The sequence below is a fragment of the Solanum stenotomum genome, chromosome 1, assembly GCF_019186545.1.
Source record: "Solanum stenotomum isolate F172 chromosome 1, ASM1918654v1, whole genome shotgun sequence".
Taxonomy (NCBI): domain Eukaryota; kingdom Viridiplantae; phylum Streptophyta; class Magnoliopsida; order Solanales; family Solanaceae; genus Solanum; species Solanum stenotomum.
In genome coordinates, this window is record NC_064282.1 from 49,352,931 (window position 1) to 49,369,634 (window position 16,704).

The following is a 16,704-nucleotide window of genomic DNA, read 5'->3' on the forward strand; positions in this document are numbered from 1 at the left end:
ATCAAACAACTAACAAGCTTCAGTAAGCCAACAAACTAGGCCAGCATGGCCATAACGTAGCTATAGACTCCACACACTAGTCTGAAAGCCTCTAAGAGTAGTAAAGATTGGCGGGACAGGCCCCAGCCTACCCATAAAGGTATATACAACAAAAGCTAACAAACCTCCCAACTCTGGCAGCTCCAGAGGAAAGGGGCTAGCCAATCGGATATAATTCAATCCTGCTACTAAGGAGGTCTACTAGGTCGTTTGTCGGGACCTGCAGGTATGAATGCAGTACCCCCAGGCAATGGGGCATCAGTACGAAATAATATACCGAGTATTTAAGGCAATAGACTATAAGTAGGTATCCTAATATACTGGAGTAATCCGATAAATAAATCAAGGATAAGATAAGTGTACTGACCTGCTCCTAAATCTTAACATATCAAAAATAATTTTAAAAAATAACCTAATCAAGCCCCCATAATCTCGGCAGGTACAAACAACACACAAGACCACCTACTTAGGCCCCCATATGCCCAGAAAATGCCAATCACTCTATATACTCCTATTGGTAGTCCCTTAGCCCCGTAGGCAGTCACATAGACCTCTTAGGTAATAATATTTCCCCGTAGCTAGCACATAACTTTTTTAGGCATCAATATAACTTATAGACAACTCATAGCCCTCTTAGGCAACAACATGGCCCTGTAGGCAACACATAGCCTTCTTAGGCGTCAATATAGCCTCATAGGCTACTCATAGCCTTCTTAGGCATCAATATAGCCTCATAGGCTACTCATAGCCCTTGCTGGCATCAATATAGCCCCGTAGGCAACTCATAGTCATTCTAGGCATCGATATAGCCCCATAGTCAGAACATAGCACTTCTAGGCATAAATCACATTCATGCAGCTAACCACAGTAGACCCAATGGTAACAATAACGATTCAATAGGATAAAAGTGAGCAATTTAGCTATAAAGAACTATACGAATAGCCTCTAAGTCATGTCCAACATAGGGACATAACTAACAGAATAAGAATCCCGAAAAGGGAGAATTATATCCACTCGAGTAGCCAACAATCAACAATAATGGCTACAAGTATAACAACGATAACAACTCAATTACATTGCCCCTAAGCTTTAAGGAAACATGTCGTAAGAAGAGAATAGCCTTTCCAATGAATGCTCGAAAGACCGTAGTTCCTTCACGAAAGTTGTTCCTTATGTCCTAAGCTTCACAAACACTATATATACACAGCTGGTATGCACCTATAAACAGTTCATAATTAATCTTAAATCGACAGATTTGCCATATTTCCCCAACTTGTCGAAACTTTCGTAGAAATTCATAAAACAATCATAAAAGAGTCTCGAGATGATTACCTTAGTTAACCAAGTATAAACCTTGAGGAAGCACCAATAACTACAAATTTATATTTTTCAAAAACTAGCTCCAAACGCAGCTAATAGAAGGGAAAAACGATTGTCACGTGTAGAGATCACGTTTCTAGGCACGGGGGCAACCTTTAATGGTAGAAATCGTCAAAAACTAACCTTCATCATGCAAGAACTTCATAGTATTCCTCTCTTAGGCTTTCTTTCTGGTTTGGAAGTGAAAAGAAATGTTTTTATGGCTTAAAACATTGAGTAAGCCGACATACCACATTTTTTACCCGACCCGAATTCTGCCTCGGCAGTCCATAGTAAAACCCTCATAACTTTTTACTCCAATGTCGGTTGGATACGGGGTTTTGTGCATTGCAAAATAGACTTGTAGGCCTTCAATTTAATGGGTGATAGGCCTTCTAACTCTTTATATATTGGTAGAAAACATCCAAGACATTTGACCCATATTTCAGAGAAATCTTTAAAAAGGAACTTACGATAACTTTCGCTAACTTTTATTTTTCCACTTACCTAACTTCAAAACTTGAAATACAACCCTTGAACACTTAAAATATGACATACCACATCATTATTAATTTATTACCCACCCTCCTTGTCTTTCCACGAAGATACGAGTTAATTTAGACGTTTTGAAAAGTCGGGGTGTTACACAAACTTTTTTAGATTCGTAAAACCAACACAAGGAAACAAAAATCTACTCAAATTTCCTCAAGAACAACTCTCAAACTCAAAAACCTCACCTCAAGAACTCATCAAAACTCCATTTACAAAGAATGAACAACAAAACCTCAAGAAAACTCATCAAGAACTCAATACACAAAATCTCATCGACGAATTCAATAAGGAAAGTAATGATTAATGTGAGGGTTAACAAACTCATCAGTATGAAAACTTATATACCTCGAAAGAATCAAATTCTTGGCAAAATTCCTCAAAGCTTGCAAGAATCTTAAACGTTCTTCTTTTCTCTTCTTGAAATCCTCTCAAAAACCCTAAGCGTGTTTAGGAATGACTAAACTGATTCCAATCAGTTTAGACCACTAAAAGATTAACAAAATGATCTAGGATAGTGGGGGTAAGGAAAATACCAAAATACCCCTCCTTAAAACGGATAAATTGCCTTAACTAGACAAGTTGTACTCAAACAGGCATATATCCTTCATCTGAACTCAGAATTTAGCAAACTCGGCGGCATTGAAAAGAGGATTCAAAGATATTTCATTTGATATCTTATGGGCTATCTAACTCATTTTATGCTGAAAGTTATGGTCGTTTGAAATTGACCCAAAACTCACCATTAAAGTGCAACTTGTATCAATTTAAATTTAGCTCTTTCTAATTTAGTTCTTTCTAAATTTAGCTCTTTCCAAGACCGAGGTGTTACAGTAAGCTTCAATAATCCTAAACATTCATTTCCCTTTGATTATTTATGGGTTTTAACATCAAAATATGAGATTTTGATTGGTGAATGATGAGGTTTTCCAAGAACTTAAGTTCTTAGAATGGAGATTTTGAACTGATTTTAAGTCCTTTTTCAAAATGATTTTCCCTAATGAGTTCCTAAAGTCTTGAGTAATGCTTTCAAGTATTAAATTTCGGATTCAAACCTTAATTTTGGAATTGGGCTTTGTGTTGATTGACCTACTTTTCAAGAGAATTGATGTGGGTATTGTTGTTTCTGGAAAGTGATTGTGAATACTTGATTGTTATTGTATGACTTTGGAAGTGATTCGGAAGGGGAAGACTCAACTCTTGGAGTGAATATTGATTGATTTAAGGCAAGTGATCTCCTAAACTTTGTATTCTAGTAGAATTCATATGCTTCCTTCGTTTCTTGTGTGTTGGGAGTAATGGGGATGAGGTGAATGGTTTAATTGTCCACTTGATACATCTAAATGAATAAAAGATGGTTGAAATGATGTCACGACCCAAGGTACACCCTAGAAGTGGCATGGCGTATAAGACCCCGAGAGTCCCTACACAAGCCACTTAGCATACATGAACAATACAATAGAAAATCAAGAGATTTAAAATACAATTCATATCATAAAAGAGTTTGTCAAACACGAAGCGGAAGTCTACCATAGTCTCAAAACCATCTAGTACATCAAAAGAGATCGGGACATAACTCGTACATCACATACAATATTGAAAGTAAAGACGATAATAAACAAAGGCTCGGTCCTCAGAACATGAGGACTCACCAATCTTCAATATCTACTAAGTAATCCCTAGCCACGGAGATGCGAAACTGGAACGTCGTACCCTACATTTGGAAAAATGTCGGCAAACGTATGTGTTAGTACAAAAATGTACCAAGTATGATAGCAATGCATAAAAGTATGAAATCATGGTAAAAGGATTTTTTCGTGATATGCAAAGACTAAGTTAAAGCATAAGATAAGAGAGTTAGAAAACATAAATCGTAATCATGATCAATGAAAGTTAAATCATCTTTAAAAACACATGTGAGATACTTTAAAGGTAACCTTGGTTCATTATTAGGGGAAATAGTCTAAACTGACATAGAGACCATGTGAGCTATAACATGGAATCTGGTGTACTCATCTCACACTAAAAAGAGAGTGTCATACAAGGTAGAACCCATACACACCATATCATATGCTATATGTGGATCCACTAGCTAGGCCATTCAAGACAACTCCTATAGGGGCACATAGTTTAGGACTAGAGGTTGTTACTAGAGACTAACCTAGTTGAGCCTCCACCTCAAAGACACTCGATGCTAAGTAAAAATCCCCCATAAAAGTCATTAATCATATTCATTATCATCCATGAAAAAGTACAATTAAGATACTAATCTAAGCTAGAAACATCATAGAGTAGCTCCTTAGACCATGTGTGAGAAAACCTTTCACCATCCATGATCTTTTCATAATTGCTTTATAAGGCCCATAGTCATTCACTTCATGCTAGAAATGCCCTACTACTAATATAAACAGTTTTGAAATCTTGATCTATAATCATTGATGGATATCCAAATACCATACTAATCAAGACCTAATTTAGAAAAATAGCCCGAAAGGCATTAAGGGCAAGTTTAGATGTCATTCATGTCATATAGTCAAGCTTAATAGAACATATAGATATCTTCATCTATAAGCTTACTTGAGTCATAAACATACTTTCATAAACATGTATTCTTTTCAATAATTCATAAGCTTCATCATGTTTTCAAAGTCAATGCATCCTCAACTTCATTTACATCAATCTCATCAAAATGACTTGAACGTCTTCATAAATTCATCTTTATAATCAAAATTATGGGTTATACATGGGTTCATGGGAAATCAACTTAAAACATGCAATTACTTCAAATCATGCATAATAGTTCATAACAATCAATTAAATCAATATTGAAAGGAACCCATGACATGGGAGAAAACCCTAACTTATATTGGTGATTTCTAACTTGTAAATTGGAGAATTTAGGAACCCTATGAAGGAAAGAGCTCCATATGTGAACACTATCATACCTTGATGTAAAAAGCCCACAATAAATGGTGAATTGGAGACTTGATCTTGAAACCCTAGACTTGTTCTTCTTCCTTAGAGAGAGATATTTGAGAGGATGAACTTGTTCTTCTTTTCGGAATTTGATAGAATGAATTCAATTGGGAAGTTTTGGGGTTAAACCTTTATATAGAGTCTCTAATAGAAGGTAAAATAACATAGTATTGGATTAGAATAATTAGGAAAAGACACAAAAGACCTTCTTAAGAATAATTGTCGACCTCACCAATGGCCAGACCTACGATCCGTTGGTCAGACCACGGACCGTCCTGGTCAATCGTGGGTGAGATCAGAGACCACTGGATTTGGACCCCTAACGACGGACCCATTTACGGTCTGTGGGTCCACCTGGCCGTACATCTCAGACGGGGCTCAACTTTTGATCCAGAATTTTCTTTAAGTCTGGAACTCACCTACAAGACCTACATATGACTCATGCATAGGACAACAGACAATCCTGTTGAACCACATGTAATTACTAAAACTTTTAAATTTTTGGAAAATTGGGACTGGCTAACCACGGGCCTACCTACGGACTGTGTGTCATACCACATGTCGTTGGTGGCTTTGTCTGTATTGGCACCAGATCCTGGAAAGTTGCATTTTTCCCATCTTTTCAAATCTGAGGTGTTACAAATGAAAAGGGCAATGTGATGAACATGATGATGTGAATTGCCTTAATATGACCCTTGTTGGTTAATTGATGAAATGCTTGAAAGCATGAATGTGAACTTGAATTGTATGAATTGTTATCTCTTTCGATGGTGTGATATTTCTTGTATGCATTGGTTGTGAACACTGTTATGAGTCATGTGATGATTTATGATGATGAGGTCTTTGTCGATGAAGGTTATGAGGCCGAGGTCTTTGCCGGCGAGTATTGTGATGCCGAGGTATTTACCGGAGAGTGTTGTGATGCCGAGGTCACTTCCGGCAAGTGTTATTATAAAGTCGATGATAAATGATTCTGACTAGAGATTTGATATAAAGCCAATGGAAAATGGTTCCGGCTAGTGATATTGTGTCAATGGGAAATAGTTTCGGTGAGAGATTGATTATCGTGACTTGATGCATTTGATGTTTATGCGTGACTTGGTTGCTAATTGTGATTGATATACTTGTTGTGTGTGACCGAACTACTTGACATTGAGATTGACTTATTTAATTAGTTTGGTTGTTGAATTGTAAATATTGAACTGCAAATATTGAGCCTTGTGAGCTGTTTATTATAGAACTGTTAGGTTTGACTGATTTCTGTGCAAGTTGTATTTTGAGGCTTCGGTTGGAGTGTAAGGGGTATTCGATTTCTAGCTAGATGCCTTAGCTTGTTTATTAGGTTGCTTACTGGGTATTGTGTTGTTGGTACTCACCCCGTGCTTCTACACTTGTGTAGGTTCCGAGCTCGGACCCATGTGATCCCTTTCTCCTTCTTCTATTTTTGAGGCTTGTCAAGGATTTGAAGAGGTAGCTGCTTGTCATTTCGGTGGACCCTCTTTTTCCTTTTCTTTATACTTTGTGCTATTTGAGAAACAAAGATTGAGACTTGTATTTATCTTTCGAATTCTGTTTTTATATTAGTGGCTTGTACACGTGACAATCAGGTTTTGAGATATATTGTTTAGAATGAATAAGTTTTATGTCTTTGTCTTGTTCTTGCTTTACTGTTTTCCGCATTTCTTTCATTTTTGTTGGATTGAGGCTAACTTGTCTTGATGGGAATAGACAAGTGTCATCACATCCATTTTTTGGATCGTGACAGCATCTCCAGCCATTTGAAAGTTACCAAGTCAAATTTCCAATGATATGAGGGGTGGTGTGACCCAAAATATATACATAATTAAAAAAAAACTATGTTGATCCTCAGAGTAAGCCTCATTGTAGCTCCAAGTACTCATGTAAGACAAGTGAAAGAAAAGGAAAAAATAAAAAAAGCAGGGCAACAATGAAAATCTAATTATTAATAGTGCGTAAACCAAAATAAACAAGTATCGTCATGTTATATTTTTCAACAAAATAATCAGAACACAAGTGACTTAATTACGTTATCATAGTTGATTATGTGAAACATAATTTGACAGGAAGCAGGTCTCTAGTTAACTTTGAAAAAGAAATGGTCTATTAACTCAACCAAAATAAAGCTCAATAAAACATGCAAAACAAATAGCAGTTCTAACGGAAATCGACAATGTTATTGACAAAAACATCATTAAAGTCGATCAAAATTCAATAAAAAAATTCAAATCAATAGGCGAGATAAACATAAATTTTTTTAAAAATTAACATTATCCAAAGCAAAACGTCATTAAAGATGCAGAATCAAAAACATGAACTAAAACGGGTCAGATTTTTAGAAGCTTAAGCAAAAATCTAAACTTCACTACACTACCACAATAAAAAAAATCAAATAGGCCTAAAAGTTACCGAAAATACGATTAAACTTATCTGAGAGGAAGAAGATTCAACTGAACTTGGGGAAGAAAATTGAAGAAAAAAATCCACTCCGGTTTCATTTTTGGAATTCTGGGGAACGTTTATGGGATCTCACGTTTGTTCATGGTTTCAAGAATGGAAGATGAAAAGGTTAGTTGTTGGAGAAATGTGAGTTTATGCAAGTTTATGATTTTGAGAAGGCGAGTAGATGGAAGATGAAGATGCACATTGGAGAAGAAAGTAGACGTTCTCTCATAAAGGTTCCCAAGTTTCCTCAGAAAAAGGTTTTAAAAATTGAACTTTATTAAATATTTTTTTATATTGGGATTGTAATTGTATTTTTGGAGGGATTTTATTTAATGTTTCAATTGGGATTCAAATGTTTTTTTTATAAACTTGTATTTTATCCCGCATGTTCTTAAGGTGATGAAAAGTTCCATGACCCCCCACAATTCAATCTCACTTTTTCATAATCTAATCCTAAAAAATAAATCAAAAAGTAATTCAGTGACTATTTATCAAATTAGATTTTAATAATGTTTCCTTTGCCAATTATTCTCCGGTAAGTTTAGGCGAAGTGTTTTTTTTATAGTTACATGGCATGGAGGTGAAGAAAAGAAAACTTATTGTACTTGATATACTATTCAATTTAGAGAAGTGAAAAAGACTTTACGACATTAATAATATTGCGATTGGTGCAATATTAGTGTGGTTATTTATTAGAGTAATTTCAATCTTTCCTTACATTGTATTACGCTTGTAAATTCCTCTTGAAAATTTACCAAGGACCTTGTTTTTTTAATATCGTTCTTCATTTTTTCATGTACATAGATTATCACTTGTATGATATCTGTAAATTATTAAAAAGAAAACTCTGCAATAACTTTGAGTTAGGAGACGCCGACGTGATTATATAAATTAATGTAATTTTATTTGATAAAATATAGATGAATGTATATTAGTGGAAGAATTGAAAGTAAATAATAAGTCAAAAACTATGATGACATAATATTAACATGTTTTCATTTATACTCCCTATGTCCCAATTTATATGACTTACTTTCCTTTTTAGTCAGTCCCAAAAAGAATGACACATTTCTATTTCAAGTAACAATTTAGCTATAAAATATCTATTTTACCCTTAATGGAATGATTTGCAGCCACACAAACTTTTATCATTCATTTTGGACCACAAGATTTAAAAGTCTTCCTTCCTTTCTTAAACTTCGTGCCGAGTCAAAGTATCTCATATAAAATGGGACAGAGGGAGTACTATTTAGACTTCTTAATTACAATTATTTACTACTTATAAATAATTAAGTGCAAACAAAGAGTATAATGACAATAAAAAGAGATAGCATTAAAGGATATGGTCGTAGAATGACAAAAGTTAAGGTATGGATTCGAGGGTTTTCAATAGGACACACCATGCTCTTATATCAAATTTGTTATTTGTGGAGGCCCAACCGACACCCGGAGCCTCATAATGTCGAGTACTAAGAAGCCAAATGTACATCTCCTAAACCTGCTGAATGTCTGGATTATTCTTTGGTAAGAGATGCTAAGATTTCCGTAGTGGGCTTTCTATTGTGCAAACGTGGATTTAGGCGTGGGGGGGTAGAATGAAAAAAAAAAAATATTACTACAAAAAAAAAAAAAAATTTAGCGATAATTTACGATATTAGTTACTTGTCATTGGATCAAATATCGCTATAAGTTTTAGTGGATTTACAAAAAGTGCTAAAATCTAATTATCATTAGTAATTGCCTCTAAAACAAACTATTTAACAACAACTAAACTATTTTCATTAATTAATTAAAACTATAAATATTTTCGGTGTAGTGTATATATATAGCACCACTTTGACTTAATTCAGCTATACATATTGAAGGGCATATATTTCTATTCAGATTACTCTTGTGTGAATAAAATCATTGTTGCCCTTATTTTCTAATAAATTAATAACTTTGAAAGTCAAAGTATGGTTGCCCTTACTTTTAACTTGTTTGCTTTGCTTTCAACCACCCATATCAATAGTATTATATTTGCAGCTCCCAATTTTTTTTATTATTAAAAGAACAAAGAAACTATCCCCATGCAGTGAATAAATTAAATATGCCATACTATAAAAGTAAATCTAAGTGATTGCATTCAATTGCACGTCCAATTGGTTTTGAATGTGAAGGTTGGCAGTTGAATTATTTATTTTCTTTCAATCAACATCTATTTAAACTTTGATGAAAAACCAATAAACTACGGACTACAATTTAATACTCTCATTCTATTTTTGGAAATTCATTCTTGTTCAAGATTGGCTCCTCCAAATCATAACTCTCTCTAATTGGTACTGCTGATTCTGCACGCTGAATCGTCTCATTTACTTTAATCCCTTATTTCAAACGACTTTCTTTCTTTGAAACAAGTCTTCACATTCTTAGTTGTTTGAAATGGATAATTTATCATGTTATATGTTGGTCATTTTGGGAGTTGTGTTACATAACTTAATGTTCTGTTTGGCAGAAAATGTAACTGCTAATTTTGTGTTTGGAGATTCATTAGTTGACGTTGGTAACAATAACTATATTCCTTCTCTTTCAAAAGCAAATTTCTATCCAAATGGTATTGATTTTGGGCGTCCAACAGGAAGATATACAAATGGAAGAACTATAGTTGACATTATAGGCAAGTTTTATCCGTCTTTTCATCTTCTTCTTTTTTCGAGTATCTTTTCTTCGATGATCTTATTTGAATCAATTTACAGGTCAGGAAGTGGGATTTAATTTTACACCACCGTACTTGGCACCAACAACATCCGGACCAGTAGTTCTGCAAGGTGTAAATTATGCTTCTGGTGGAGGAGGCATTCTTAATGGCACGGGCAAAATTTTCGTAAGTCCTTGATATTTTTCTTTGTTAACGTATGATTCGTGTAATTTGCATTGATTTCGATTAATTTGTTGACATTGGTAAGGGTGGAAGGATCAACATGGATGCTCAATTAGACAACTTTGCAAACACAAGACAGTACATAATCACAAGATTAGGAGAAGCGGCCGCGATGAAGCTGCTTGAGAATGCACTCTTCTCAGTAACAATGGGCTCAAATGACTTCATCAACAATTATCTCACCCCTGTTTTATCCACAGCAAAGCAACTGACAGTACCTCCTGAGAAATTTGTGGGAGAAGTCATATTCAAATACAAAATTCAACTAACGGTAAAACATCACACCATACTGCATTCTAATTAATGTTGACATAATAATTAGTTAAATATTCAAAATCATTTGCAGAGACTTTATAATATGGGTGCGAGGAAGATAATAGTGGTAAACGTTGGACCTATTGGATGTATCCCGTACCAAAGGGAAATAAATCCATCAGCTGGAAACAAGTGTGTTAATTTCCCAAATGAACTAGCACAACTATTTAACAACCAATTGAGAATCCTAGTGACTCAACTCAATTCCAAACTTATTGGATCAAAATTTGTCTATGCAGATGTCTACAAAATCGTCCAAGATATTATTCAGAACTATTCATCTTATGGTGAGTTCTATAGTCAATGGTTACGTAATTCCATGTGGTTGTTCATCTAATAATTGATAGAAATTTTGTTTTAGGATTTGAGAGTGCAAACTCAGCTTGTTGTTCAGGTGGTGGACGATTTGGGGGAATAATTCCATGTGGTCCTTCATCTAAAATATGTGCAGATAGAAGCAAGTATGTGTTCTGGGATCCATACCATCCGTCTGATGCTGCTAATATAGTCGTAGCAAAACGTCTGCTCGACGGGAAATCTGCTGAAATTTGGCCTATGAATGTCAGGCAGCTCCTTGCATCTTCCTAATTTTATTGAAATGTCTTCTTCACACGGAATTAAGCAAGTATTATTAGCTTAATTCATCATGCACGGTATTGTTTTTACATATTTATTACTAATAACAAAGTAATAGTAATTAATAAGATATAGGAAATGTGTAATGAGAGAGCAATGATTCATTGATTATGATTCCATATCAATTAATAACTCTGCTTCACTGCTTTTTCTTATTTTTCATACAAACTAAAACTAAACTAACATATCCAAGATTCAACTCGAAATATTAGTAGTTAAGGATCACAAATCGCAACCCAAATATCATGGTAGGCATTCTTGAAAAAATATTGATATTTGATTAGGCACAACGTTTAAGATTTTTAAAAAAATAAATAAATTGTAGTCTAAAAATTCTTGAATATTTGTGTAATTATGATAATTTCTTTTAAGTGTACAGATGAAAATTTAAAACTAAGTTATTTTAAATTATAGAAAAATGGCATCGAACATTTTTACTTGGTATTAGGGCTGATCATAAATATCGAAAAACCAAAATATCGAATCGAACCGAATTTTTTCGGTATTTCGATTTTCGGTATATATTTTTGTATTTTCAATTCTATTTTCGATATTTAATTTTGTATTTTTTTTATATTTCGATTTAGCCGAAANTTCTTGGATATTTGTGTAATTATGATCATTTCTTTTAAGTGTAAAGATGAAAATTTAAAACTAAGTTATTTTAAATTATAGAAAAATGGCATCGAACATTTTTACTTGGTATTAGGGCTGATCATAAATATCGAAAAACCGAAATATCGAATCGAACCGAATTTTTTCGGTATTTCAATTTTTGGTTCAGTTTTCGGTATATATTTTTGTATTTTTGATTCGGTTTTCGATATTTAATTTTGTATTTTTTGGTATTTCGATTTAGCTGAAATATATTATTAAATTAATTATTAATATTAAATAATTAATATTATAGGCAAAATTTAATTAGGTCAAGAGTTCTCATCAGCTCTCACTCAAATTTCAATTTTCTCACTGTTGTGCGCACTTCCCACGACACTTTCCCAGTTTTCCACTTTCCGGCGCCGATCAGCAGGCCAGCAGCCGACCGCCGGGATCGCCGCGACCACCAGCACTGCAGCAGGCCAACCAGCACTCCAGCAGCAGAAGCAGTCGACCAGCAGCAGGCCAGCACTAATTCAGCAGCAACCGATGAGAAGTGTAATTCAGTAGCAAAAAATGGTAAAATTTTAAATTGTAAAAAGCCCACTAAGCAGGCCCACAACAAAAAACCGAACCGAAATAACAAAAACTGAATCGAACCGAATTATTTCGATGTTCGATACACCTATTACAGGAATAAAAAAAAAAAAAAAAATCTAAAATTTAAACCGAAACGAATTACCGAAGGTCCAGCCATATATGCAGCAAATCAAGAGAGACTTGAGCTTTGAAAAGATAACTACCATCTGTTTTCATTTCCATTTGAAATTTCATTGGGCACAAAGTTCATTTTATTTTTAAAAACATAGGGTATATATAACTGAACACGAGAAAATGATAAAAATGATTCTTTATAGTGGGAAAAAGCATATATTCCCCAAAAGTCAGTTACACGCTTAAACTATTATAGTGACATATTACACACATTTACTACTCAAAAGTGAATTTTTTACTCTCACATTATATGGTGTATTACACTCGCTGCTACATCAGCGCCATATCATAAATTATAATTTCTTGGTTTCTTTTCTTTATTAATCAATTTTTATTTTGTTAACTGTATTTTACTCTAATTAATTCCTAATTAATCATTTTAATTCTCTAATATTTATATCTTCTTCATCACTAAATCTCACTCATTTTAATTCTCATTTCACTGAAAAAATCATATCCGACCACCTTAGCTATTGATTTTGTTTTTCACCACCACTATATCACCTTCCATTCTTCTTCTTCTTTGTCACTGATATGCCCAAATTACACTTCCCAAAAGAAGTTTAAGCGGTCGTTGCCAAATAAAGAACCCAATTTGTAGGTTGGGATCGATCACACGAGGAATATGGTTTAGACTTAAACTTAACTCACAATTATCTCTTTCTAGTTAAACTATTTTCGAGAAAAGTAAACAAAGGAGGGTTTTGTAAATAAAATAACGGTTTGTTGATTTAAAGTAATAAGTAACAAGTAAACAAGATTCACAATTGAGATATCAATATAAGATGAAAACTAGGGTATATGTGTTCCCCACAAGCTCTTAACGCAGTATTCCTAATAATAGTAATTTTATCCTAGTGTTTGACATGCAAGGCTGATAAGTTAGGTATCTCTAAGTGATTGGTAATCCAAGTAGGAACTTTCACTCGCAATTTGGTAAGTCTACGGGTGTGTGCTTTACTAATCCTTACCTTTACCCCAAATTAGTCCTCATGTCAATTGAGTTGGATATTCACCCTCACGTCAACTGGTTAAAGTCAGACTATTAGATAGCAGCAAATCCTTAACTAAATCTCCGTTGTTTAATCCTTTTCTCATTCATTACCCCCTTGGTAAGGCAAGTAGGAACAAGACGGGTTCTAACGTTGCGCACCGCTAGAAAAAATTTTAAACGAAAAAGATTATCAATACATGCATAAACACTATTTAAAAATACTTATTTATCAGTCGTACATTGTTAATTGTTCATGGTTCCCACAACCCTAGTTGTGGATTTAGCTACTCATGCTAGAGAATTCACAATTCATGTTAGGGTTACTAAAAGAAATTATGAACTTACAATTAGAATAGATGAAAACTGAAATCTTGAATTGAAATTCAAAGTGCAAATTGCATAAACTAGCTTCCGAAATTAAAGTGCCAAAGTGTTTACAAAATAATTCCAAAAACCCAAGAACAAAAGTCTCCAATATTGTCTAACTCCCAAAATGAAAATAACAACTAGTATTTATAGAAACTAAAACCTAAACAAAGTAGGAAAACGAAATAAGGAAAACTCGATCAGACGCAGTTTCGATCGACGACATGGCCTACGGACCGTGGATCAACCTACGGTCCGTCCGTGGTTCAGCACTTATAAAATATTTCAGGACCTTCAAACGACGGTCCCACCTGCGATTCGTGGATTAGACTACGGCCCATCTTGTCCCTCCATTGTTCAAGTACTGGAAATCAACTTTCTGATCAGAAACGACGATCGTGTAGGACGGTCTGTCATTCACTCTACGGGGAATTGTTTGCCTCCGTGGTTCCACACTTGGTCAGAATTCTTTGAACTCACATCCATGCCTTAGCACCTACGACCGTCAATGGACCTATGGTCCGTGGTTTAGCTATGTTGATTGCTACTGTTGTCACTTCAGTTCTTTTCTCTCTCAACCGCTTTCGAACCAAATTCTTGCAAAGATCACGTAAAAACCATTATATCTAATAACAAAATAGCTCAAGACTCACACAATCTAAGTGAAATACATCAAAAATACCGTAAACTCAAAGTATATCAACGCCCTCAACTTAAACTTGTTGTTTGTCCTTAAGCAACACACTAAAACTCTAAACGACACTCATGTAGAAGCAAACATACAAACTCAAGCAATCACATGGCTTTCTCAATCAATTTCATCACTTAATGCAAATCTTTTCATTTAAACTCAACAAGCTAACTCATGCAAATCAAAACATGACATAGACAGACCAATAGATATCACCACATACATTTCAACAATCACCAAGGTACCAACTATCCAACAATGTAACTAGTGCCCTCACTTCAAAGAAATCATTTTTCACACAACAACTCTGATTTTTAGGCTTAAGGATTAAGTCAACACTCACGCTCAAAAGTGGATTCAAATACAGTTAGTGCTCAATATCATAGGCTTGCCCTTATTTTTACTGCATAGACTCTCCAGATTAGTCACTACGATCACTATAGGACTTTTTTACCTTGTAACGTAGGTTCAGGGTCAGGTAGGATACATTTGGGTAAATTTAGTGACTTTTCTGCCCTCCTTGACATTAGATTGTCTATTTACCTCTTTTCTCAACCAATTTTGACTTCTTTTCATTTTTTACTCTTTTCCTTGTCTCATTTCAGCACAGATGTGACTTTGACTTTTTCATTCTTCTTTTTCACTTTTCTTTTTTCTTTTACTTCTTCTTTCTTTGTTTTTCAGCATCTTTATCATTCTTTTTGTTTCTCTTGAATTTAGTCACACCCTTGTCTATCAATTTTCTTCTTTTAGACACAACTTTTTTCATACCCTTTTCTTTCAGTTTCTTTTTCATAGCCACCCTCAATTTATGTATTTGCATGAGTTGAGGTTCACACTATCCGAGGTCAGACCAGGGCCAAGATTAAGATAACTTTTGAATTAGCTAGCCTCAACTTAGGCTTTTGACCTAAGTTAAGGTGCACATGTTCAAGGAGGGACCAAGGCCGAAATAGTTTTTTAGGGAAGGTGAGTTAGGTGTGTTGAAAGAAGTGGTATTCATTAGGCTCAAACATTTGGATCAAATGGAGCATTTATTTCATTTGGTTCATCTTTTTAGGCTTAAGTGGACTTATTTGAACAAGGGCCTATGATCATTTCCCAATTTCTGGCCTAGATTATCTTAGCAGGACCAACGAGGCAAGTTTTAGATTGGCACATACTGCATGAACATACAATTTCCTCACACACACTTGGCACGTTGTTTCATTATTGAATTATTGAAGCACCTAGTTCAAGTTTTAGCTTAATCCATGCAATTGTACCGATTCCTATCATGTCATAAACAAATCCAACACATTCAACTAATTAAGCCCATAGATCTAGCATAGTTCAAATTTTTTGGACATGTATCAATTTCATGCTCTTATGCCATCATGCTTTCATTTTTTCTATCTACTTCTACACATACAATCCTACACATGCTGGTTCAACAAAAAGGTAAAAACAGTCCCTTGGGGAAAAAGAACACGGGAAAGAAAACCCCAAGGGAGGGTTATGAGTTGGGTTACTCAGACTTCACCCTATCACTCACAAATCATTTACCCCACCCCCGCAAAAAAATGGTGTAATTTCCCTCAATGCACAGAAAAAAATAAAACATAGGGTGAAGCAAACCTGTGGCACATAAGCGCCGAAGACCCATCAAGAAGCGACTGGGTCTGGTTTCTCGGAACCCGCTGGATCAGCAATAGGAACGCCATCAGTAGTGCCCTCATCAATAGTAGAAACACCATTAGTAGTCCTTCTCAAACCAGATGGGTCAACATCTATCTCTTGGGCTCGCTGCTGCCTCAACTCCTCATCAATAATAGACTGCCTCTGGGCGGCCTTCAATTGCTGACACTTTCTCTTCTTTGCCCGTTGGGCCTCCTCGGTATCAGAAGTATGGTCAGAGGAGCAGTGGCGCTTCCCAAGTGCTCGGGAAAGGTCGGGTCGTGGCATAGTGTCGCCAAAGAATGTAGTCATCACCACCTCATCCTTCTCAACCTCAGGTGCGGTCTTCGATACAGTCTTAGTAGGGAC

The 16,704-nt window shown here is 35.0% G+C and overlaps 1 protein-coding gene across 1 annotated transcript; it reads left to right on the forward strand.

The window, feature by feature from the left end:
- The first annotated feature begins 9,621 nt into the window (after positions 1-9,621).
- LOC125842311 (GDSL esterase/lipase At4g16230-like) lies at positions 9,622-11,377 on the forward strand. Its single transcript, XM_049521598.1, has 5 exons — positions 9,622-10,042; positions 10,122-10,249; positions 10,332-10,577; positions 10,653-10,908; positions 10,983-11,377. Exons 1-5 carry the CDS (start codon positions 9,808-9,810, stop codon positions 11,207-11,209), a joined length of 1,092 nt encoding a protein of 363 aa, XP_049377555.1. The 5' UTR covers positions 9,622-9,807; the 3' UTR covers positions 11,210-11,377.
- Positions 11,378-16,704: the final 5,327 nt, after the last annotated feature.